Source organism: Silurus aristotelis (assembly GCF_946808225.1).
Source record: "Silurus aristotelis genome assembly, chromosome: 8".
NCBI lineage: Eukaryota > Metazoa > Chordata > Actinopteri > Siluriformes > Siluridae > Silurus > Silurus aristotelis.
In genome coordinates, this window is record NC_139581.1 from 21,352,843 (window position 1) to 21,376,213 (window position 23,371).

The 23,371-nt window shown below is 42.1% G+C and overlaps 1 protein-coding gene across 21 annotated transcripts in view; it reads right to left on the reverse strand.

Annotated features, from left to right (window-relative positions):
• Window positions 1-3,082: 3,082 nt before the first annotated feature.
• picalmb (phosphatidylinositol binding clathrin assembly protein b) overlaps window positions 3,083-23,371 on the reverse strand; it is a 29,233-nt gene continuing 8,944 nt past the window's right edge. Inside the window, exons 8-25 of one of the 21 annotated variants that reach the window (XM_083549402.1) lie at window positions 22,160-22,266; window positions 22,036-22,077; window positions 20,898-20,909; window positions 20,662-20,747; window positions 20,311-20,434; window positions 19,666-19,716; window positions 18,089-18,222; window positions 16,013-16,089; window positions 15,717-15,866; window positions 15,231-15,320; window positions 13,087-13,197; window positions 12,786-12,893; window positions 12,661-12,691; window positions 12,484-12,583; window positions 12,341-12,400; window positions 12,023-12,127; window positions 11,297-11,408; window positions 3,083-4,428 (exon numbers count right to left, since the gene is read on the reverse strand). In XM_083549402.1, coding sequence (XP_083405528.1) covers window positions 11,316-11,408; window positions 12,023-12,127; window positions 12,341-12,400; window positions 12,484-12,583; window positions 12,661-12,691; window positions 12,786-12,893; window positions 13,087-13,197; window positions 15,231-15,320; window positions 15,717-15,866; window positions 16,013-16,089; window positions 18,089-18,222; window positions 19,666-19,716; window positions 20,311-20,434; window positions 20,662-20,747; window positions 20,898-20,909; window positions 22,036-22,077; window positions 22,160-22,266 — 1,481 coding nt within the window. In that variant the 3' untranslated portion in view covers window positions 3,083-4,428; window positions 11,297-11,315. The remainder of the gene's footprint in view (window positions 4,429-11,296; window positions 11,409-12,022; window positions 12,128-12,340; window positions 12,401-12,483; window positions 12,584-12,660; window positions 12,692-12,785; window positions 12,894-13,086; window positions 13,198-15,230; window positions 15,321-15,716; window positions 15,867-16,012; window positions 16,090-18,088; window positions 18,223-19,665; window positions 19,717-20,310; window positions 20,435-20,661; window positions 20,748-20,897; window positions 20,910-22,035; window positions 22,078-22,159; window positions 22,267-23,371) is intronic. The other 20 variants (XM_083549413.1, XM_083549419.1, XM_083549418.1 and 17 more) reach the window with 20 other exon arrangements.

The following is a 23,371-nucleotide window of genomic DNA, read 5'->3' on the forward strand; positions in this document are numbered from 1 at the left end:
GTGTAAAGGTGCTGCCACACGGAAAAAGGAAGTACGTACTGTATACCTCCTCATTACCACAGTTCAGTCCAGAAGTTTAGCTGGCTATAGCTTTCAAAAAGAGTGAAATGAGTTAAAACTGGTGTATGAATAAAGAAACTATATATATATATATATATATATATATATATATATATATATATATATATATATATATATATATATATATATATATATATATAAAATGAACAAAAATGTATATAATCATATATATATATATATATATATATATATATATATATATATATATATATATATATATATATATATATATAAAAATAAACATCTACATAAATATAAAGTCCTGGTAGTCTTGGAATTTCTCCAATCAGAACTGTTAAAGTTTACGTTTTCAAAAGTTGCTTTTATGCTTAAGTTTGCACATGATTATATTTTTTTTGTTTTTGTATTTTTGAGCACAGGTTCACAAGCTGTTAAATGTTAAACCTTTAAGACTAAATCGGACAAAATTGCACATTTTGTGTTTTGTGATCTATTCTGCTTTTGATCTTTTTAATCTTTTGAGAGAATACAAAATGCTATTAATCATTAGGATGGACCACCAACTGAAAACCCCCAAGGGGGACATACTCTTAACAATTTCTGCAAACTTCTAAACTGTAATAAATGGACATTCAGTGGCACCCAGAATAAAACGGGTTCATCTAAAGGTTTTTTCCTCATACCATTTCAGGGAGTTTTTCCACAGTCTCCACTGGCTCACTTATTAAGGATCAACTTACAATTATAAGGAACAAACTTATAGGCCCTAAACTTATACACTCTTGTATAACTGCTTTATTCTCTTGAATTGAATGAAATGTACTATAGTAGAGGGGGTGGTGGTATCTTAATGGTTAAGGCATTGGACTTTGGATCTGAATGTCACGTTTAAATCCCAGCCACACCAAGCTGTCACTTCTGGGCCCCAGATCAAGGCCCTTAACCCCAAATGCCGTAAATGTGAATGAATGATAGAAAAATTAGTTGTTGTTTACTAAGGAACATTTAAACAAAAACAAAATATTATAGCATAATATAAGCTGAATTTACACTGACCAGGCATAACATCATGACATTATAACATTATGACCGGTGAGTGAATAACACTGTCTTGTCATCATGGCACCTGTTAATGGGTAGTATATATTAGACAGCAAGTGAACATTTTTCCTTGAAGTTGATGTGTTAGAAGAGTGAATAAGGCAAGAGCAATGATTTAAGTTTGACAAGGGCCAAAATGTGATGGCTAGACGACTGGGTTGAGCATTTTAGAAACTGCAGCTCTTGTGTGGTGTTCCTGGTCTGCAGTGGTCAGTGTCTATCAAAAGTAGTTCAAGGAAGGAACAGTGGTGAACCAGCGACAGAGTCATGGGAGGCCAAGGCTCATTGATGAATGTGGGGAGCGAAGGCTGGCCGGTTTGGTCCGATCCAATAGATAAGCTCCTGTAGCTGAAACTGCTGAAGAAGTTAATGCTGTTTTTGACAGCAAAAGGTGGACCAACAATATTAGGCAGGTGGTTATAATGTAATGCCTGATTGGTGTGTGTTAAACTGTACCTCATTCATTTGACTGTATGAAAATTAATTTAAAAAAAAATTAAAGCTTTTGTCCTTTACGAGCTACAGAGTTACAGTCAGATTGGTAACGTTTACATAAATTGTGAACCTGAGACTGGTGGCAGTAGATTTAGTAATGTCGCTGTATTTGCAACCAGAAACAAAGTAAAACTGGGAACAAAGTCATCCAGAATTTGTACTCTTTACTGATACTAGCTGTAACATTAAAACCACGTTCACCATCACTTCATCTCTACAAGCTTGCCTTCTTCCTCTAGTACATTCTGGTGGCATTACTTTTGTGTAAGAAGCAGCACACACACACACACACACACACACACACACACACACACACACACACACACACACACACACACTCGTTCTCAGGATGTAAAAGAAAACACGACTCATCAGACCAAACCAACTTCTTTGCTATGTGGCCCAATTTGGATGATCGTGTGACCATTGTAAATGCTTTCAGCTGCTCCCATTAGGGAATGCCAAAATGGATCATCCATCTCCATACCACCCTGTCCTCAACATCTGCATCTTTCAAATCAACCAACTGCATATCTTCCCTCAACACATCCTTTAACCTCCTCCTTGGCCTTCCTCTTTTCCTCCTGCCTGGCAGCTCCATTCTCAGGATTCTTTTAAAGATATACCCCATGTTCCTCCTCTGCCAATGGCCAAATCATTTTAATCTTGCCTCTCTCACATTGTCTCCAAAACGTCCTACCTGCGCTGTCCCTGTAATAAACTCATTTCTAATCTTATCCTTTCTCCTTACTGCCAGTTCAAATCGCATCTTAAACTCATTCAGCTCCATCTCTTGTCTTTTTGTCGGTGCCACTGTCTGTAAACCATACATTGCAGGTTTTACCACAGTCTTATCAACTTTCCCTTTCTCTCTTGCAGATACTCTTCTATCACATAAACCTTTCTACTACATGCAGCATTAACTAGTCATTAATCTGTACTACAGTAGGTCTTTAAGTAGGATTGAACCCAGCCAGGGTATCATTTGCCAACCGTGTATGATCAGTAAGAATTGGACCCCCCAGACCTTTAAACCAAATTCAGTAGGTACCAACTACTTCATACCAGGAACCCTCCAGAGATCTGCTTTGTCCAGACATCCTAACCCACTCACCTAGAAATCACAATTTGGCCCTTGTCAAAGTAACTCAAATCCTTTCACTTGCTGTTTCCAACACATCAGCTATTAGACCTGTTGCTGGGTTTTTATCATATCCCGCCTCTCGATGAGGTTAGTCAGCTGACCATGGAAAATGCTTTTGTCACAGTAAATAAAACGAACTGTATTGTTATGCGTCTGGACTCGTTTTACTGGAAATGTGTTTTGTACACTGACCCACCACTCATCAGAATATTTCCGATTTCTATAGTTCCATGCACGGACCTCTAAAGTCAAACCCTACTGGACAAAAACCCGAAGCTCACCGATAGAAAGAAGACAGCGTGTTGTGGAAGCTGCACTTTATTTGAAAAAAAGTACACTAGTTTTCTTACAGTTTTTTTTTTTTTAAATATGTAAACAAAAGAAAACAATCTGTGAGGACGACAATATTCAGCAGAACGTCAATAAAGTCAGATTCATTCGAATTGCTTTCACATATCAATCCATCCTTAGCTAAACACCCAGAATCCGATATATACATAATGCACTGGTCAACAGCGCTCAATGTTTCTTTTGGTCAAGACGTTCTTTTTTTTGTTTGTCTGTTTGTATTTTACATGTTAGATATACAGTGATAAATATGACCTTTGTCCATTACGATATCAAATTAGGCAAGTGGGCCCAGCCAGCTGTCCTGGGGGAAGTGGCTTGCTATTATTCAAGTCTGAAACATGAGGGCAAATGTTCACATTCAAAGAGGCAGCCATCTTGAACTGTGTATTTGAGACAATGGCATGCCATGCATAATGCAGAAACATCTCTTTCCCAAGTGCGACACCCGGCAGATACTTAGACGACTCAGTTCATAAACCCTAGGCGTGATTACTCGGCTATATAGATCAGCAAACCAGGTTCTAAATCTTATCTGCCCAATACTTCTGGGTTGTGAATGCTCGATCTACAAAAGAGTATTTCTAGACATGAAACATAGAGAATACTTAGTGTTCTATATCATTTAACTTACAGGTGTAATTTTCACATAGCTATTTTAAAAATCTCTAATTGCTTTAATCGCCTTATACAATCCAACACCCATGTGTAAAGTTAAATTATTTTAAGTTTTTTCCCCCCCAATGCATACACGTTCATACATATTCTCTTTTTTTTTGTATAAACCATAAATAAATACAAACACACAAGTGAGGTCTATTTGTGAACATAATTAAAAAGACAAAACTAAACAAAGTGGTAAAATAGCATCACTGTATCCTATGTAATGTAAGAGTCTTAGATTTAGGGAGATTCCTGCCTTTCTCTCCTTTTAAAAACCCCAAAAAAAAAGGAAACAAAAAGAAAGAAAAATAACAGCAACAGGGAACATTAACATAGATAGTTTTTTTTCATACAATGATAACCTTTCTCAGTCCCATTTATCTATCCTTACAGATTATAAAATGCATGAGGAAACCCCGGTCAGGGTAGAACAGCAGCATCACTTCATATCGCAGACAAAATTACAAAATGATTCTAATAAGCTCCCGGTCTCATCACACCTTCTGTTCCTGGACCGTTGACATTTTAGACATGTTTGGTTCCTCTGAAGAGCAGGACAGCACAGACCACAGAGCTGCGCTGGACAATGCTTTGACTTCAGGGAGTGAATTCAGCTTGTGTTACATAAACTGCATCTGCAAGCAAAGCGTTCAAGGTTTTACTGTTTACTAATGAAATATATACAAGTCAAAACAAATGAAAGTTTCAAGGATGTAAATTCATTTCCAGAGGATTCGGATCGAATTAGGACTTTATATTTCTTAATATTACTGGCGTTTAAAATTAATAAAGCTCTCACTTTGATTGACCAATCAGTCTGGAATGTATTTATCATCCAGAAAGGATATAAAATTAGTGGTGTAAGAAAATAGAGATACACGTAAGTATCGCAATATTTTGTTTGGTTTTCAGCTGTTATATTTTGAGTTTCTATCCTTACCGCTAGATAGCGTTCTTTTTGTCTCTGAACTCAGTGACAGAAAGTACAAGCATAACAGTGCGCTACTAATGTTAGCATTAATGTCCACTTGTTTCCTGGGGTGCTGCTGTAAAAACGATTAAAGGTACAACTTCTGCCGAAGTGATAGCAGCGTTGACTGGCTTGTAACGACGGCAATATGTTTTGTTTATGTGTGGTTTGTTTTTTGTTAAAATGGCATTAAAACGCTGAGAAGCATCATGTGGTGTTCGTGCCACTGATGTGTGATACGATGCCACTCGATGCCACTGAGGTGTGACACGGTTAAAACTGGCACAGGCTTCATGGTATGGGTAGGTTTAAGGGGTTAGTGTAAATTTAGAAATAATCAATGCAAATGCAGATCTCACTCTGTTCTGTTTATTTAATTTTTTTGCATAATCATGTTGTCACGCGGCGAACACGAAGGCGGAGGCAGAAGTAGAAGCCGGCGTCTTTATTAAATGAAGAAGGCAGAGCCAAAACAAAACACCCGCAGAGCGGGATAAAACCGGCAAAAGGCAGTTCCTTGGGTAATATCCGCGGTGAGGCGTGGAGGAAGCGCAACGCGGAGGCAGCGACGGAGAGGCGTCGGAAATCCGAGGTGCGCTGGGGAAGAAAGCCGTCACCGTGGGGAAAGCGGGGAATCCGGGAACAGAAGGTGCGTAGCGGGAAAGGCTGACGCGGAGAAACACCACCGGGAACCTGCACAGACACACACACGAGCATAACCACGTACATGTAATAACCGACAACCCGTGTATGTGTGTGAGGGAGTTTTATAGGTGGCCTGGGATTGATCCCAGGTGTTCGGGATGAGCCCGATTGCACTGAGCCTCGTGAGCCGGAGCGAGGTGCGGCCGGGAATCCCGGGTTATGACAGCCTCCGCAGGGGGCGTGGCAGGGGGATTCCTGACCCCCCCCCCCCCCCCGAAGGGGCGGCACCGGACGCCCACAACCCATGGAATGCCCGGAGGGCCGGGGCACTCGGAGGAGGGCCTCCCCGATCGTCCAGGGCCTGAAGGGACCCGGCTGGAACCGCTCTGGAGCCGGGGAAAGCCGGGGAGGACCCGAGGCGGAGCGACCACCCCCGAGGAGAGCCGGAAGGGGAACACGGACACAGCAGGACCCAGGACCGGAACACTTCCCAACGCTGCGGCCAGTAACAGAGCAAAACCACTGGCGTCGACCGGAGACGGAGAGACGTCACCTACGGGGACCAGGAGCGGTGTACATTCCAGCACCGCGGGCCGAAGCGGAGCGAAACCCCCGGCGTCGACTGAAGACGGAGAGACGTCTCCTACGGGGGCCAGGAGCTGCACGAGGCACTCAGGGGAGGCTGGAGGCAGAGCAACACCCTCAGTGGAAGCCGGAGGCGGAGGAATGCCTTCGGCAGAGACCGATGGAGGAGGACGTCCACCACGGAGACCTGGGGCTGACCGACGACATCCAGGACGACCACCCTGATGTCCTGGAACGGGACGACGTTGCTCCGGATGGTCTGGTTAGGCGCTCTCTCTCCCACGGAGACCTGTAATGGAGAGACAACCCTGGTGACTGCCGGAAGCGGGGTAGAGCAGTTTGCGGGGCTTACCGGAAACGGAGCCCCGTTCTCGTCGAAGGCCGGAGGCTGAGTGAAGCCCCTGGCGGACCGCCGAGGCGGAGCCACCTCCACGGCGGGGAACCGGAACTGGACGGTGCCTTCGGTGCCGACTGGAGGTTGGAAAACGTCCCCGGCAAAGTCAGGAGGCCGAGCGACGCCCTTGAAGGCCCCCTGGAGCGCCCTATCCTCCTCTGAGGAATCTGAAGGCCTGGCGTCACCGTCAGAGGGACCGGGAGGACCGACGTCACCTCCAGCGAGTCTGTAGGGCGAAACGTCGCCGTGGGAGGAGCTCGGGAGCGGGACGTCGCCATTGGAGGAGCTCGGGAGCGGGTTGTCGCCGTGGGAGGAGCTCGGGAGAGGAACCTGGTTCTCTAAGTGCTCCTGGTGCGAGCCGTCACCTTCTGGGAGACTGTAGGGCGAGCCGTCGCCGGTGGAGAAAGCCAGGGGCAGCGGTTCGACCTCCCTTTCGCAGTCCCGGAGCTGAGGTGAGTGCTCTGAGGTTTCTTTAGGCGAAGAGGAGATCTGTGTCGTAGCTTCGCCTTTAGAGTGCTCGTAGGGCGAGTCGTCACCTTCTGGGAGACTGTGGGGCGAGCCGTCGCCTCCGGAGGAAGCCAGGGGCAGTGGTTCGACATCCCTTTCGCAGTCTCGGAGCTGAGTTGAGAGCTCTGGGGATCCCTTAAGTGAAGCGGGGCTCTGAGAGGTAGCATCGCCTTTAGGGAGACCGTGGGGTGAGCCGTCGCCTTCGGTGGAGCCCAGAGGCATCGGGACGACTCCCCCGTTGCAATCTCGGAGGCGAGCTGTGTACTCCGGGATCCCATTGGACGAAGAGGTGTTCTTCTTGGGATACTGGCGCGGAACCGAACGCTTCTGGAGATTCTGGAATGGAGCTTGACTTTCTCGGGAGTTCTGGGACGAAACCGAGCTCTCGGGGACTCTCTGGAGCGGAACCGGGCTTTTGGGGACTCTCTGGGACAGAGAGGAGCACACTGGGTCGCTCAGGGACTGAGAGGAGCACACTGGGTCGCGCAGGGACAGAGAGGAGCACACTGGGTCGCGCAGGGACAGAGAAGAGCACACTGGGTCGCGCAGGGACAGAGAAGAGCACACTGGCGGAGCCTGGAACTGGGCGTGGCTCCCTGGCGGTGCCTGGAACTGGGCGTGGCTCTCTGGCGGTGCCTGGAACAGGGCGTGGCTCTCTGGCGGTGCCTGGAACAGGGCGTGGCTCTCTGGCGGTGCCTGGAACAGGGCGTGGCTCTCTGGCAGTGCCTGAGACAGGGCGTGGCTCTCTGGCGGTGCCTGGAACAGGGCGTGGCTCTCGTCAGGGACCAGGAGCGAAGAGGAGCTCGAGGGGTCGTTCGGAGGCGGAGGAGCTCGGCGGGAGGTCCGGGGACGGAACCGAGCTTGCGGGGTCACTCAGGGACGGAGAGGAGCTCGCGGGGTCGCTCGGAGGCGGAGCGGAGCTGGCGGGGTCGCTCGGAGGCGGAGCGGAGCTCGCGGGGTCGCTCGGAGGCGGAGCGGAGCTCGCGGGGTCGCTCGGAGGCGGAGAGGAGCTCTCGAGAGAAGCCTGGAGCGGAGAGGAGCTCTCGGGAGGAGCCTGGAGCGGAGAGGAGCTCTCGGGAGGAGCCTGGAGCTGGGCCGAGCTATCCGGCGGGACCTGGAGCTGGGCCGAGCTATCCGGCGGGACCTGGAGCTGGGCCGAGCTATCCGGCGGGACCTGGAACTTGGCAGAGCTATCCGGCGGGACCTGGAGCTTGGCAGAGCTTTCCGGCGGGACCTGGGGCGGAGCCGAGCTTTCCGGAGGGACCTGGAGCGGAGCCGAGCTCCCGGGACGGGCCTGGAGCGGAGCCGAGCTCTCTGGACGGGCCTGGGGCGGAGCCGAGCTCTCTGGACGGGCCTGGGGCGGAGCCGAGCTCTCTGGACGGGCCTGGGGCGGAGCCGAGCTCTCTGGAAGGGCCTGGGGCGGAGCCGAGCTCTCTGGAAGGGCCTGGGGTGGAGCCGAGCTCTCCTCTGGGATCTGGAGCGGAACTGGGCCTTCCCGGAGATTCTGGAGCAGGACGGAGAGCTCCTGGAGGTCCTGAAGCGGAACAGAGCCGTTTTGGATGGCCTGGAGCACGGCGGAGATTCCCTGGAGAACCTGAGGCGGAGCGGAGCTTTCCTGGAGGTCTCGAAGCAGGGCGGAGGTCTCTATGAGACTCAGGGGCGGAACCGTGCTCTTGGAGGTGGAGGTGAGGAGATGGAGATCAGCCGTGACCATCCGGAGTTCCCTGGTGAGAAGCTGGAGGAACCGGGTGCACGAGCCGAACTCACCACCATTAGCATCCCACAGCTCTACAGCGATTGAGAGCGATTTCCCCGTTAGAAGAGACGTGACCCACGCGACCCTGTCTCTCTCCCTCGGGAAACGGGACGGATTCGTCTCCATATACTTTCTCACGCTTCGTACAAATTCGCCCCATTCATGTCTGTTGCCCGAGAAGCGGTTTGGGAGATCCGTGACGTCATCGGAGAGGTGTGGCGCCGCCGAACATGACCGCGAGCCGGCCGCGAGCTTCTGGGTTTTCCTGGAGGCGGGGCTTGGCTGCTTCGGCATCGCGGCCGAGCGAACCCGCCCACCGAGGTGCGATTCGCGCCGGGAACACGGCGTTAGTCCGATCATGTCCCCTCCTCCTTCTTTGTTTCTCTTTCGTTTTAGTCCTTTTCGTTAGGTCGGTTATTCTGTCACGCGGGGAACACGGAGGCGGAGGCAGAAGTAGAAGCCGGCGTCTTTATTAAATGAAGAAGGCAGAGCCAAAACAAAACACCCGCAGAGCGGGATAAAACCGGCAAAAGGCAGTTCCTTGGGTAATATCCGCGGTGAGGCGTGGAGGAAGCGCAACGCGGAGGCAGCGACGGAGAGGCGTCGGAAATCCGAGGTGCGCTGGGGAAGAAAGCCGTCACCATGGGGAAAGCGGGGAATCCGGGAACAGAAGGTGCGTAGCGGGAAAGGCTGACGCGGAGAAACAACACCTGGAACCTGCACAGACACACACACGAGCATAACCACGTACATGTAATAACCGACAACCCGTGTGTGTGTGTGAGGGAGTTTTATAGGTGGCCTGGGATTGATCCCAGGTGTTCGGGATGAGCCCGATTGCACTGAGCCTCGTGCGGGCGGGGCATGCACGAGAACTGGAGCAAGGTGCGGCCGGGAATCCCGGGTTATGACAGCCTCCGCAGGGGGATTCCTGACACATGTGTTCTTTATTACATATTTCCTACAATTATATCTTATCCTAATATATATTACTTTGCTTACAGTATCGCAATGTATCGCGTAATATCACATTGCAACCTTGCCAATACAGTATCGAACAAAAGTGAGTACACCTCTTACATTTCAGCAACAATTTTATTATATTTTCTTGAGGCACAATACTATAAAAAATGAAATTTGGATATATTTTAGAGTAATCAATGTAAAGTATGTGTAGCAGTACAGATTTACTTTGCAAACGGTTTGCTGAAGACAACTTGTTCAAGAGCGTGAATTACTGGAACCATGTCCTGTGGTCTCATGAGACTAAGATAAACGTGTGGTGACGCCCTGGTAAGGAGCACTAAGAAAATTGCCTTCAGTCAAGCATGGTGGTGGTAGCATCAGGCTCAGAGGCTGCATGAGTGTTGCTGTTAATAGGTAGCTGTGGCTTATTGAGCTAAACATGGATTCCAACATGTACTGTGATATTCTAAAGCAGATGCCCTCCTTTCAGAAACTTGGGCAAACAACAGATTTGTAAGGTAATAACGACCTCAAATACACCGCCCAGATAACAACTGCTTTGCTGAAGGTGATAGAGAGGCCAAGTATGTCTCCAGATTTCTGCGGAAGGTTGAGAAGCACCATGTGTTTAGCATCTAGTAGCTCTGTGATGTCATTATGGAGAAGTGGAAGAGGATCCCAGCAACAACCTGTGCAGCTCTGGTGAATTCCATGCCCAGGAGGAATAAGGCAGTGCTAGATAACAGTTTTGCTCACGCACAATAATGACACTTTGGACACAGTTTTGACATGTTCACTTAGGATTTACTCACTTTTGTTGGCAGATATTTTGACAATAATGGCTGTATGGCTGCTATACAAGCTGCACATTGACCACTCTATATCCAAGTTTAATTTCTACAGTATTGTCCCTTGAGAAGATTGTATATAGTAAAATGGTTGCTAAAACGTGAGGGGTGTACTCACTTATGTGGGATACTGTAAAGTCCTTTGCAAATATCACACTGTGTATTTGGAAAGGCGATGATGCGATGTTCCTGCTATGTGCTGAGAACATAGTAGGTATGGTTTGTTCCACAAAAGTTTTCAAACCTTGCTCAGACAACATTTCTGTTTAGGCAAATGCAATTATACTAACATTCACATTGACGTTGAGAAGCACGATAGTGCAGTTAATGATAGCATTAATGATTCAGAGTACCGGTGTTCAATCGATCCAGTGTGACACTTACCAGAATAAAGTGGTTACTGAAGATAAATGGACGACTTTACAAATAAACATTTAAACAAAAGGTTTTCACATATACTACATAAAAGCATTCTAAGATCACCCAGAAATCATCACAGCTAAAACAAAAGGTACTACAAATATTAAAAATAAATATTTTTAAAAAATTGGCGACGCTACAAATTGAGACCCATCTATTCTTTTTAGCTTCTTTACCAGCTTCCAACACACCCAAAACAAGATGACTGGTCCCAAGGTTTAAGTGAGTTGGTAGCTGGAAACAAAAATTAACCTTTTTTTGCTGACAAAAGAATAGAAGTCATGCAATACCTAGTGGAAAGCGCAGGGGGCATGCAGTGACTATGCAAAAGCAAAGGGGTCATGAATTACCTAGATTAAATACAAAAGGATCATGCAGCACCTAGATTACATACACAGGGAGTGTGTAGTACCTAGACAAGAGATGAGGTTCTACAAGAAATCCTTGAGAGAGAGCTGTGCAAAGGGGTCTTGTCCTGGAGCTCGAAGAGGGCTCTGACTGGAGGGACTAGAGGCAGCAGAGGGCTAGTGTAGACAGCATGACACAAAGAGAGAAACAGTCAAGGAAAGAGAGTAAAGGAAGGAACTCACAAAGGAGAAAGGCTTGCAGTCTGGATTAGAGTTCTTTAGGTCTTAAGGCCAATGTTAGCACAGTGAACCAGGGTTAATCAGGAGAGATGCAGCACATTATTACTAGAGGTCGACCGATAATGGATTTTACAGACATCGATGGCTAGGTTGGATCGATAACCAATAACCGATTAATCAACCAAGTTTTTTAAATGGATACTCAATAAAAAACAAGCCCTTCATCTAAATAATAGTACTGAACTTAATTAAATAAAAACAAATAAAATGGCAAATTAATAAAATCAGTTACCTCCAAAATGAATTTAAAAAAAGACAATAAACAGCATGTGGCATCAGTAATTCGCCTCTAGAGGCTGCTCTCATATTGTATAAAGCAACCCGGAAAAACTATCATTCTAGATTTTTGCCTATAGCCGATAGTTCCAGCAATCAACTATAGGTGGCGATTAATTGGCAAAACCAATGAATCGGTCGACCTATGATCATTACACTAACTAAAGAGCTTTTACAGGACTATACCTTATATACAAGCAAGTAGATATGCGTACCTGTGCACTGGATACAGATCCAAATGGGTTGGATGGCCTCATGACAGGCTGTGTGTACATCATTGTGGGTTGTGTCATCATGGACATTGAGGGCAACTGTGGGGGCTACACACAATCAAGCAGTCATTTCTTTATCTTTTATGCTATTCTGTGGTTTAAAAAGCATTTGCAGAAACTATCGAATGTAATCTTGTGTAATTAGAACATTTTCAGAAGCGTTGTTTTAAAATTGTCTGAAGTTTTCTTCCTGTTTGCAGTGCCATTTTTTCTACAAGTGACATCAAAAATATTTTGTAGCTTTGAGCTTAAAATACATACCAGGCCATATCCCATCATGCCTGTTGGGGTTGTTGCAGGAAAGGACATAACTGATGGAGGCTGAAAGACAAAACAAGCACCAGTGAGATCATAGCAGTTTAATTTGCCAAGATTCTGATATGACCAAACTCAGAAATTTTTACCATTGAGACAGGGTTCCATGTAGTGGAAGGGGCTGCTTTGGGCTGCCAGTTCATTCCACCTGTCAGTTTCTTCTCTCCTGGCTGGCTCCAGTGGATATCACTGTTAACACATTAAGAGATGGTTAATGCGTTCAAACTGGATTTGTTTAACTGTCTAAAAATTATAATTTGACTCACTTTTTAGTGGTGCCATTTCCAATTCCCAAGTCTAAAATCATTAAAAAGAGATATCGAAAATGATGTATTAAAAAAAGGCATAAATTATAAGCTTTAAATAAGTAATTTTACATATAAAAACTTACTTCCAACTAGATTTGCTAAGGAGGAGTCTAGATCATTTGACATGAGCTTTTCTTGGTTCTGAGAGGAAGGCTGATTAGAGCTGGCCATTGTGGGCTTCAAAATCCCTCCTGAAAGATTTTCCAAAATGACAAGCAACAAAAGCATCTAAATGAAATGTATAGCTTTAACATGTGACTTATACTAACTAAAGAGAATAGCAGATTTATTCTGAGGCACAACAAAAACAAATGAAAGCACAGTCAAACAGACAGACACTTTTAAAAAAGGTGTTATGTTTACAATAGATGATATGAGCTATACCATTAGTGTCTAAGTTAGTAGAGGAAGCAGCTTTGTTTCCAAAAACAGACTCAAAGTCAACATTTAGCTCCCCTGTATTCTGTGGAGGAGGAACCTGTGGAGGACCATATCCTGCAAAAGACAAAAAAAAGCTGTTACTTTCCTCTCTTTACTCCTATATATCACTGTAGAACTGTATATAATGTAAAATTGAGCCTTCTAACATAAATATACAGATAAGATCAAAATGCTTAGGTACATAAAGGCACATACACAACATACAGTACTGGGCAAAAAAGAAAGAAAACAAATTAATACAGATATTATTTTTTCAACCAATATGAAATGTTACAAAAAAACCCAATAAAAATAACACTTGTCAATAAAGAAGGTAACGTGATTATATTACGGACCAGTTTTTTTTTTTATTAAAACTAATTAAGACTAATCTGTCCAGGATTATCATAAAAAATCTGTTTATTGCTGTTTAATGCTCTATATAGATAGTTTTAAATAGAAAAGCCCATTTCATTTTATTCTTATTCAAGGCATCTTTTTCTTAGCATTTATGTGTCTTTTGCAAAACACTGTACCTATGACATTAAATAGCCTTAAAAAAAACTGCCATAACCTTTACTAAACATTTATGTTTGTTTATTATCCTTATTATTTTTAATTACTTATACTGTTTTATACACCATATACAGCCAGGTCTAAGAATTTGGCACAGGTTTTGTCATTTTGCCCTGAAATAAAGAAACCAAGAGGTTTAACACTAAAAAAGGGTTCAAGAACATTTTAACTGTTTTTTTTTTTTGTAAAAAAAAATAAAAGAAATAATAAAAAGCCCAAAACTGTCCATAACCACACGAGTACCCCTCAGTGCCTTTCAGATAAAGAGTATCTCCCCCCCAAAATTTGTGATGACCTAATTATATGAGCTCATATCACATGTGTGCACTGTACAAGTGTTGGTAAAGCACACCAACTGTTAATTGCTATTGGTGGGAATCTGATCTGCCTGGCATTTAGTACCTCGTAAAATCATGCTATATGTGCACGCAAGCTAAGCGCCTGAGAATTCCGCTGACCAGCAAGCTATTTCTGCTTCCTTAGTTCCTCAACATCCCTAATTGCATCTAAGAACTTTTCTTGCTGATCGCTATGAAAATGACTTTTGATACCTTGGATTTCAAATCCGGCCAGTAACACAGCCACACAGCTCACACCATTTAAACGCCTACGATCATCTGGACCAGGCAACTCTGCATCACACAGCTCACACCATTTCAATTTACAGCACAAGGCAAACAGCCAGTGACTCAGCTGTTCAGAAAACCAGTGAAAATCTCATTCTACACAAGTGTTGATAAAAGGTCTGCCTTTTGTCTTATTTGATGACAGATCAACTTAAGCCATACTTTTGATCTAATGAGTGCTCAAGCAGGAATCCAGCAAGAAAAAAACTCCATGCCTGACTGCAGCAGCTGCTAAAGGAAGATGCCTCTATCAATAGGGAGGTATATACTGCCCCGAGGAACATGGCTGAGTCCTGCAACAGGGCATCCTGGACCCATTCCTAACTAGAAAGTTTCATGCACTTTGCCCCCTAGCTGCCCAGATCCTTGCTAACAAGAGCTGACCTAGAAAGCTTGCTCCTGGAATGACCTCTTCAGGAAGGAAACTGTGGAATGGTCTGCTTTTAGTACACTTTATACACATTTACATTTCCTACAATCTTCAATCAAATCTTTAAAAAAGATTTTTGATCCGTCACAAATTGCCCACTAGCTCTGCCCATTCTTTTTTTTTCTTTATAAATTTAGAACTGTTCAGTCTTTAATATGGTCTTGCCTGGTTGCTCATTGTTTAATCTTTGCCATTGTGAGGGTTTTTGATTAGTGCCTTGCCCTCTTGTTTTGGTCTTGTGATTTTTTTGGTCTTGACAATTTGCAGACATTTTGGTCATGCAGTATTCCACCTTTAGTAAGAACAAGTAATTTATATATGAACAAAGCATAAATGTTCACTCAGGTAATAGGAACGCCAGACAAAACTGGAAGAGGTGCAAAAGGGGGAGTCAAGACATAGAACAGTGCTGAAAAGAGGCAAGAGGAACCAAAAAGAGTTATGCATAAAGCAAGCGCCAGGCACAGGCCTCCTACCTCGGAAAAGACCTGCTACAGTGGAAGGCTCAGGCGGGAAGGGAGAGGGGTTGGTAAGATGCTGAATCATAGATGCTTGACCAAAAGAATCTAACAAGAGTGAAGAAAAAGAGAGAGCATCTCGAACATTATAGATACTTAAAGGCTGATGCATTTTATATTAGTCTGAAGAGTGCACTGAGAGAACACTAGAGACAATGCCAATATTTGCATTTTAACTTTAGTATCCATGTTTGTTCAAAAACGAAATGGTACTCGGTAGAGATGACGAGTTTGCTTATGAACATCCCTTTTTGCAAGGGACCAAGCCTCAGTGCCTTAAAGTTTCCTGAAGAACATAGGTAAGGATGGCATGCCATCATACTACTTAAGAGATTAAGTGAACTACACTATCTGCATCTAAAACAATATTTCTAATGCACTACATATGGGATCTAAAGAGAAATTGGAAGAAAGGAAGAATAGGAAGAAAGCAAGACTGTTTACCACTGAATAGCTCATGACCTGATGTCCTAGAAGGAAAACTAACACCATCGGACGACACAGCAGGTGGATGAGCAGGATCGACATGTTTGGTTAGAAAAGGGTTAAGGGTTGGGATGGAGCCTTCGACAGCTTCAGAAGCAGAAAAAGGATCTGAGCAGGCAAAAGGGAGAGACAGAGAAGAGGGAAAAAAACAGAACAGCCAAACAGGAAAGACATCAGAATGAAAACATGGAGTAGACGAGATCATGCAGAATCAATGAAGCTAACACATAAAGATGGAGGAACGTTTACACTACCTCCCCATGGTGTGGGTGAGGGTCCTGGTTGCATGGATGGATGGAAGTCAAATAGGTCACTCTCCCTCTTCAATGAACTGAGAATAAAATGAAATAAAAATTAAAAGCAATTTAATATTAGTGGAATAAACGTATCTAAAATACTTATTTAAAATTCATTATTTTACACCATTCATCTCTGGCCAAAATAACCTAAATGTGATTTCGTTAATATACAGTGTTTTGTAAGAAATTGGATATTTACCAAAATATTTACCAAAAATGTCATTATTGCTTTATTTATTCATAAATAGTAGATACTTGATATTATTATTATTATTATTATTATTATTATTATTATTATTATTATAATTGTGCATTTATAATATTTCCCAATAACCACATTAATCCTAGAGTTAATAAAGTTTCGAACTGCTACCGAATCACAATTACTTACATTATTCAAAGAAACAGTAGCTTATCAAAGTTGTGTAATAGAAATATAAAAACACCTCAAGTGACCTGGAAAAACTGCATCTAATACAATCTCAAAATGAATTTTGTAGACCTGAACACAAATAAATCAGCCGATACTGCTGGATCTTCAGTGCAAGGTTTTAGCTGTGTGGAATCTTCTGCCACCTAGTGTCTGATCTGAATGTTGCATTTGTATGACAACCCAATTCATCCTCATGTACCTGTGGGTGTTGAGTGTTGGGGTGTGTGACAAGTGGGAAAAAGGTTTAGCATGGGTCTGCCCTCCATGTAGGTGTTTGGGCACAAGCAAGAGGGGTAATGACCAAATAAGCCACACATGAGCCCTATTCTGCCACACATTTTCTGTAATATCCTTTATTCTCTGTCTATGAGCAGTAAAAATTCACGTGGGAGCAAATGAAAACAAAAGATGAGCAGAACACAACATTTTTTATTTTTTTTTTTTATTTTTTTTTTTACAATTGCTGGTTAAGCAAAAGCATAAACTAATAAAAGCTCACTTGCTCACGTGTTCCAGGTTATAGCTGTTATAGTTCGACAGTGGAATCAAAAGTTGAGAACCAAACTAAAGATTGAGACAGTTATGACAGTGTGGTTTATCTAAACAAAAATTTACACTACATAAATTAGACAGAAAAATTAACTGTTATATTTAGCAGGTAGGATTTTATTAATGATTTATTTCATACAAGGATACATTTTCTATTATTTGCTCCCCACACTGGTCTGCTTACACAGTTACTGAAAGGATATAACAAAAGGTCTATTTACAAAGCTATTTAATACTGCCTACTTTTAGCACAGGATGTTTGGATCAGGATCAATGTTATTCCAATTTTAATTGTTGTTACTAATTCGAATCTACTAATACACAATACTATAGATTTGATGTCTAAAGGCCAGCGTCTATTTTGCAATTTAATACTTTACAAAATTAAAAGCTTGAGGCATGTTGGACGATTAGAGGTCGATTAATTAATTGGCACCGATAGTAGATTGTTGGAACTATCAGCAAAAATCCATATCGATAGTTTTTCTGGGCTGCGTCTTTTGGTGGAGCGTCTGAGAAAGTCGGCCGTCATTATACGGTACAAGAGCGGCCTCTAGAGGCGAATCACTGATGCCACGTGCTGTTTGTTTTGACTAGTGAGACTGAGCGCTGACACTTAGGATGCACATTTAAACCTTTTTTTATTCGTTCTGGATGTAACTGTGATTTATTTATCTGTATTGTTACTTTTGTTTCAGTTTGAACGCATGTCTCATTTTCCTCAATATTTATGCATATAATTAATATATTCATATTTGTTTCTTTTATCGCATTTGTATTTTTTATTTTTTGTAATAAAGTTCAGTACTATTTTACATGGAGTGTTATGTTTGTTTTTTTTTGTCCAATATCCATTTTAAAAACTAGCAGTTACTCGATTATGAGCAAGTTAGAGCCAACCTGGCTATTGGTATCAATAAAATCCACTAAACGTCGACCTCTACATCTGAATCACATTTGATATTCCATTTTCATTTTATAAGAATGTAAAACATTTACCACATTCATTATAGTGGTAAAGACTGGACAAATATTTTTAAAAGGCTCACCCATTAGAGCAGCTTGGAGTGGAGAACAGGTCAATAGCAGGAGCTGTGCTGATGCTGGCTGCTGTGGTGGACACCGGAGATGTGTCTGTGGTGGCAAATGAGGGCCTTTTAGAGAGCTCTTTCAACCGCTGTTCCTGGGAAGAAACAGAGCCGGTCATAAGTAAAATGTCCATAAAAGGCATTAATAAAGTCTCATGGATGAATTCTGTTTTGAAGACAAATGTAAGTAGTAAAGCGAAAGCTGATTTGTGAATAAAATTTGTGACAGAGGTTGTTCATGAGGCAGGAATATAATAGTTCATTGCAGCCACACACACAATCAAAAACCCATTTACACCTAGAGGGCAATTTAGCATAGCCATACACAATCGACCTACATGTTTTTGGGAAGGAAGGAAACCAAAGCACTTAACCCACACAGACACCAGGAGAAACATGGAGTAACCTGAGCTTTGTAATTGATAATAGGACCCTGGAGTTGTGATGTGGTGCCCACCACACCATCGTACTGCTGTCAACCTGTTTGACCTCAGAACTATAGTCGTTCCCCTGGCAAAAAATCTTAGAAGTAGCTAGGGCTGTAGCTATGGATGATTTTAGTAATCGTGTATTCTTACTGAGCAATCGGATAAGACATACTTTTTCTTTATTAAAGAGCAACACTAAATAATAAGAGAAAATAAAACAGGTCCCTTGAAAGGGACAAGTAATGTGTTTCCTTTTCAGGACTGCTGAAATTACACATCTGTGCATACTGAACCCATTTAGTGCATTTTAAAACAAACAAAAAATAATTCAGATTGCTCCAAAAATAAATAAATAAATAAATAAATAAAGGAAACAAACATTATGTTGTTTTCTTAGCATACTCTTTTTTTTTGGCCTGAATCCTATGGAAGGTCATTTCCACCGCACCGCAAATAATTTCCATGTTCTCAGCCCGAAGTGTGAAGCTGTTGGTAAATGAATGAATTCTCCTCTGTCTTCATCTGTCTTGTTCCGTCTCCTTCAGAGCTGATTGTTAGACAGAGTTCTCTCCAGGAACCGGAGGCTTAGTATGATACCATGCGATTCTACTGATTGTACCACATTTTATTTTCAACGTGTAAAGCTTTCTGGCACTACAGAGGCGCTGACGCTGCCTGATTGGCAAAAAAAAAAAAGGCGGAATTGCAAGAATTTAAGTCAGAACGGTAAGAAGTAAAGTGGAAATTGCAAGAAATAAATTAGGAATTGCAAGGAAAAAACTCTGTGTGGCAGAAACGGGCTTCCATATGAATCTTCTCCTCGCCACTCGCTGTTTTCTCCCCGTTCCTCCATTTTTTTTTACTCTGTAGCGTCTTCTGTATTTACCAGTCCAGAGTGCTCCAGAGTTTAGCGGGTGGTGCGTTAGTAATAATGCTCCACAAGGAAAACTATGCTCTGTGTGTAGTTAAACTGACTAAACAAAGCATATAATAATTTCCCCCGATGATGTTGGTATTCGAATTACTCGAGTTACTAGAGAAATCGTTTCAACCCTAGAAGTAGCAGCAAACAATCAAGCATCAAGAAAAGTCTAGCTTATGGGTCTTCACCTGGGTGTCTGCCACCCCTAGGGGGTCCACGGCGGTACTGCAGGGGGTCCACTAATGAATGTTGAATCACAAATCATTTTTTGTTAAAAAAATAAGCATAGGTAAAAACATCAGAGATAAAATATTTAACTGTAAAAATATTATAATTATTACATTGAAATTAAATTATACTAAACGCTGATGTTCATGTAAATGTATTATAGTCCACCTGATAGTAAAAGGAAATAAATATTGCTATTAAAATAAAAGACAACTGTGAACAAGCTAATAAATTGTGATTTACAAATTACAAAATATATGTTATGGTGCTTAAATCTTTTTATATTATTTGGACAACATGTACAATAACAACATAGTTCTAATTATCGTAACGTAATTAACAGCAGTGGCTATGTTTGACACATTTTTGTATCAGAGGGTCCTTGACCTGAAAAACGTTGAAGAGCTCTGGTCTAGTTTATCAGTTAAAAATATAAAGCAGTTATATTGGCAGTTGAACATATAAAGCAGCATACATTTTTTTCACTATTATTCGAAAATAGTATAAAATAGAAATTACAATATGAAGCCCCTTGTATGTGTTCAAGCCTTTAACTGGTCGATTTTTATCACCCCTGTAAGTTTAGCTGTGTTCTGATTACTCACCTTCAGTGCTTTCAGACGGGCCTGCTCTTCCTCCAGGGCTGCCTGCTTTTCTCTCTCATCCACTTTGGTAAAAGACATGCCAGTGTTTGCCAAGGACGAAACAGCATTAGAAAGCGTGCTTGCCCTGTGAGTCGAACACAGTTACATTACTGCATATTACATCTCTCTGTATAACACTCACTATTTTACAGGTACACAAAAAACTGGCTACTTACGAAAAGCATACATAGTATTCATTTCGCTCTATGACATGCCTACATCCATCAAATCTGCCTCAACAATTCTTATGTAGTGTAAACGAATGGTTAATGAAATCATGCTGATTCGGAAAACCATGCCAATAGCGAATACCTGCTGGCCGCAGTGGAATCCTTGACCTTTTTGCCCTCCAAAGAGGCCAGGTGCTGCTCTAAAGCATCCAGAAGACTGCTGGGAGCCTACAGCAAAGGCAAGGAATTTTGCAGTTCAGCCATGTGCTCAAAAAATATAAACCAGACAATGATTGTACCCCCCCATAAAAAAGAAAAAAAACCTACAAAACATAGCAGAAATCAAGTGCAGGAAAAAGTGAGTAAAGAAGTACTTACACATACTGTAAACTGAAGGTGGACAGGAAGTGGAAACATAAGGATTAGATACAGAATATAAAGGTGATATTGATCAGAGATCTTTACTTTGCACTTTAAATTTATTTACTGTTTATTTGTATTTATTTATTAATGTACTGTTTATATGTACAATACTAATAGGCTTTAAATTGGTTGATTGGGTTTAGATTGGATTGACTAATTTGACTGGTATAACTACATTGTGGCAGTCATACACTGTAATGTAATAAACAAAATTCTTCATGAAGTACTTTTCCGATCACCTAGGGGTGCGTCTCAATCAGCTTCCTAGTTCAGTAGTCAGACCCCTGAGCAAGGAGTTGGATAATTGGAGGGCTGCCACAATTGTAAAATCGTACAATTTTCACACTACAATGCATAACAAAAAAACAGGACACATAGATGATCACTATGTTTACCTTCTGGAAAAAAAGGAAATTATGTTTTCTAAAGTCTCTCAGTAGAAAAAATAAATAAATAAATAAAATCTCAGACAGACTTTTAGCCAACATTGTCTATAAATTTAAGTTCCATAGCTTATTGTTTGAATGCTCAAATGATTCACAATTTTTTTTTTATTCTAAAATGTTGGTGTCTAACTACTTTGAAGTATTCTTAAAACAATTTAGTAGATAGCCTACAAAGTTCCATAACAGAAAAAGATTTTGGTTATGCTAACAAATTTGTGATTCTATTTATCAGAATGTTTTAATGCTACCGAACATTTCATCAACAGTGTAGTGAGCCAGAGTCGTTTCCAGTGCCCGAACTCATGTACACCATATACTGATTAACACCCTAGGAAGCTGACTGAGATGCACCTCTACTTACAGCTGCACTGAAAATAAAAACACCTTTATTTGCTGTAGAGGAAAGTTAAGAAAAGCAGAGTGAAGATTTTTCAGTTACATGCATTTCTTTAGTAAGCTTCATGCTTTTTTTTTTATTATTATTATTAAATAATAGCCCAGTGAGAAAACTATAATAGCAGATATTTGGAGAACACTAAGGTAGATCATACAGCAAAATAAAGTTATGCAGGGAAAAATAGCAAAATGAATTCTGGCTCTAGATCTTCCCTGAGGAGCTAGTGTACAACAGCCACATGGGATTTTACCTGAGAGAGATCAGGAATGTCCCCTCGGTCTATCCCCACCTGCTGTAAATGGACAAAAGCGTGAATGTTAAAACGGAGCTTACCTTTCACACGTTCTTATAATACTATTGCCAGAGAAACTCACCTCTGCCACCTTGAGGAACTCAGAGATGCGGGTCATTCTGGTAAGAAATTTCTTGTAAATGTCCAGTCCTTCTTTGCACTGAACCTTCTTCATGTCGAAATACTTTTCTGTGGATGGGAACACAAGCGTCTCATGACACTCCATGAAATATGCCCCCCATTTGAAGCAGTAAAAACGAATTTGAATAACAAATATATTTGAATTTGTATTTTAAGTACCATATTTTCCGGACTATAAGCTGCTACTTTTTTCCCACGCTTTGAACCCCGTGGCTTAAACAATGAAGCGGCTTATTTATAGATTTTTCCGGGGTTTTTCCTGGTTTCACAAACTTCAAGCAAAAAAACTGAACCCTATAACATTAGACCAATGAAATTGCCAAACAGGTTCAGGTAAACCAATGAAACTCTTTATATTAAATCAGATGCGCTCCCACTAAATCGGGCCGCACCACATCATAAATATGGATGATGTTCCTCTGACGTTTGACCTGCTGCTCACTTGGACTATCTACAGGAAATGCGAATCATTAGTCACGCTGAAAACAACCGGGCATGAAAACACACTTCACCTGTGTTCTGAGCTGCACGGCATCAGGAGAAAAGCTTCACCGATGGTGATTTTTAAACGCACGACGATGCCAAAAGAAAAACTCCCGAGAGAAATTGTTGTGAAAGGAAGGAGGAAGTAAACAATGACTTTCTTGGTAGGCTACTGTTTAGATACAAGCCGTGTAACAGACACTGTCTTTCATTAGCCTGTGTAAAGTTCATTAGTTTCAGTGTAGACACTGAAGGCTTATAGACAGGTGCGGCTTATTTATGTTCAAAATAAAAATCTTTGCCAAATTAAGTGGGTGCAGCTTATATTTGGGTGCGCTTAATAGTCCGGAAATTGCGGTATATATTGATAAAAACTATAAGTCATCATTGCTGAAACTATCGGCTATGGGAAAAATCGATACTGAAAGTTTTTCCGGGTTGCATCTGTTGCTGGAAAGGCTGAGAAGGTCCACTGTCAATATAGAGTACGACTCACTGATGCTATGTGCTGTTTATTGAAGTGTCTTTTTTATTCATTTTGAATGTCTAAGTCAACCAAGGAACAACTTTAGAGATTTACCAAAAAAAAAAAAAAAAGATTTACATTTTAAAATACCTTCATCAGAGCCCAGATCTAAATCCTATCAAAAATCCCATTGAGTGATTTGAA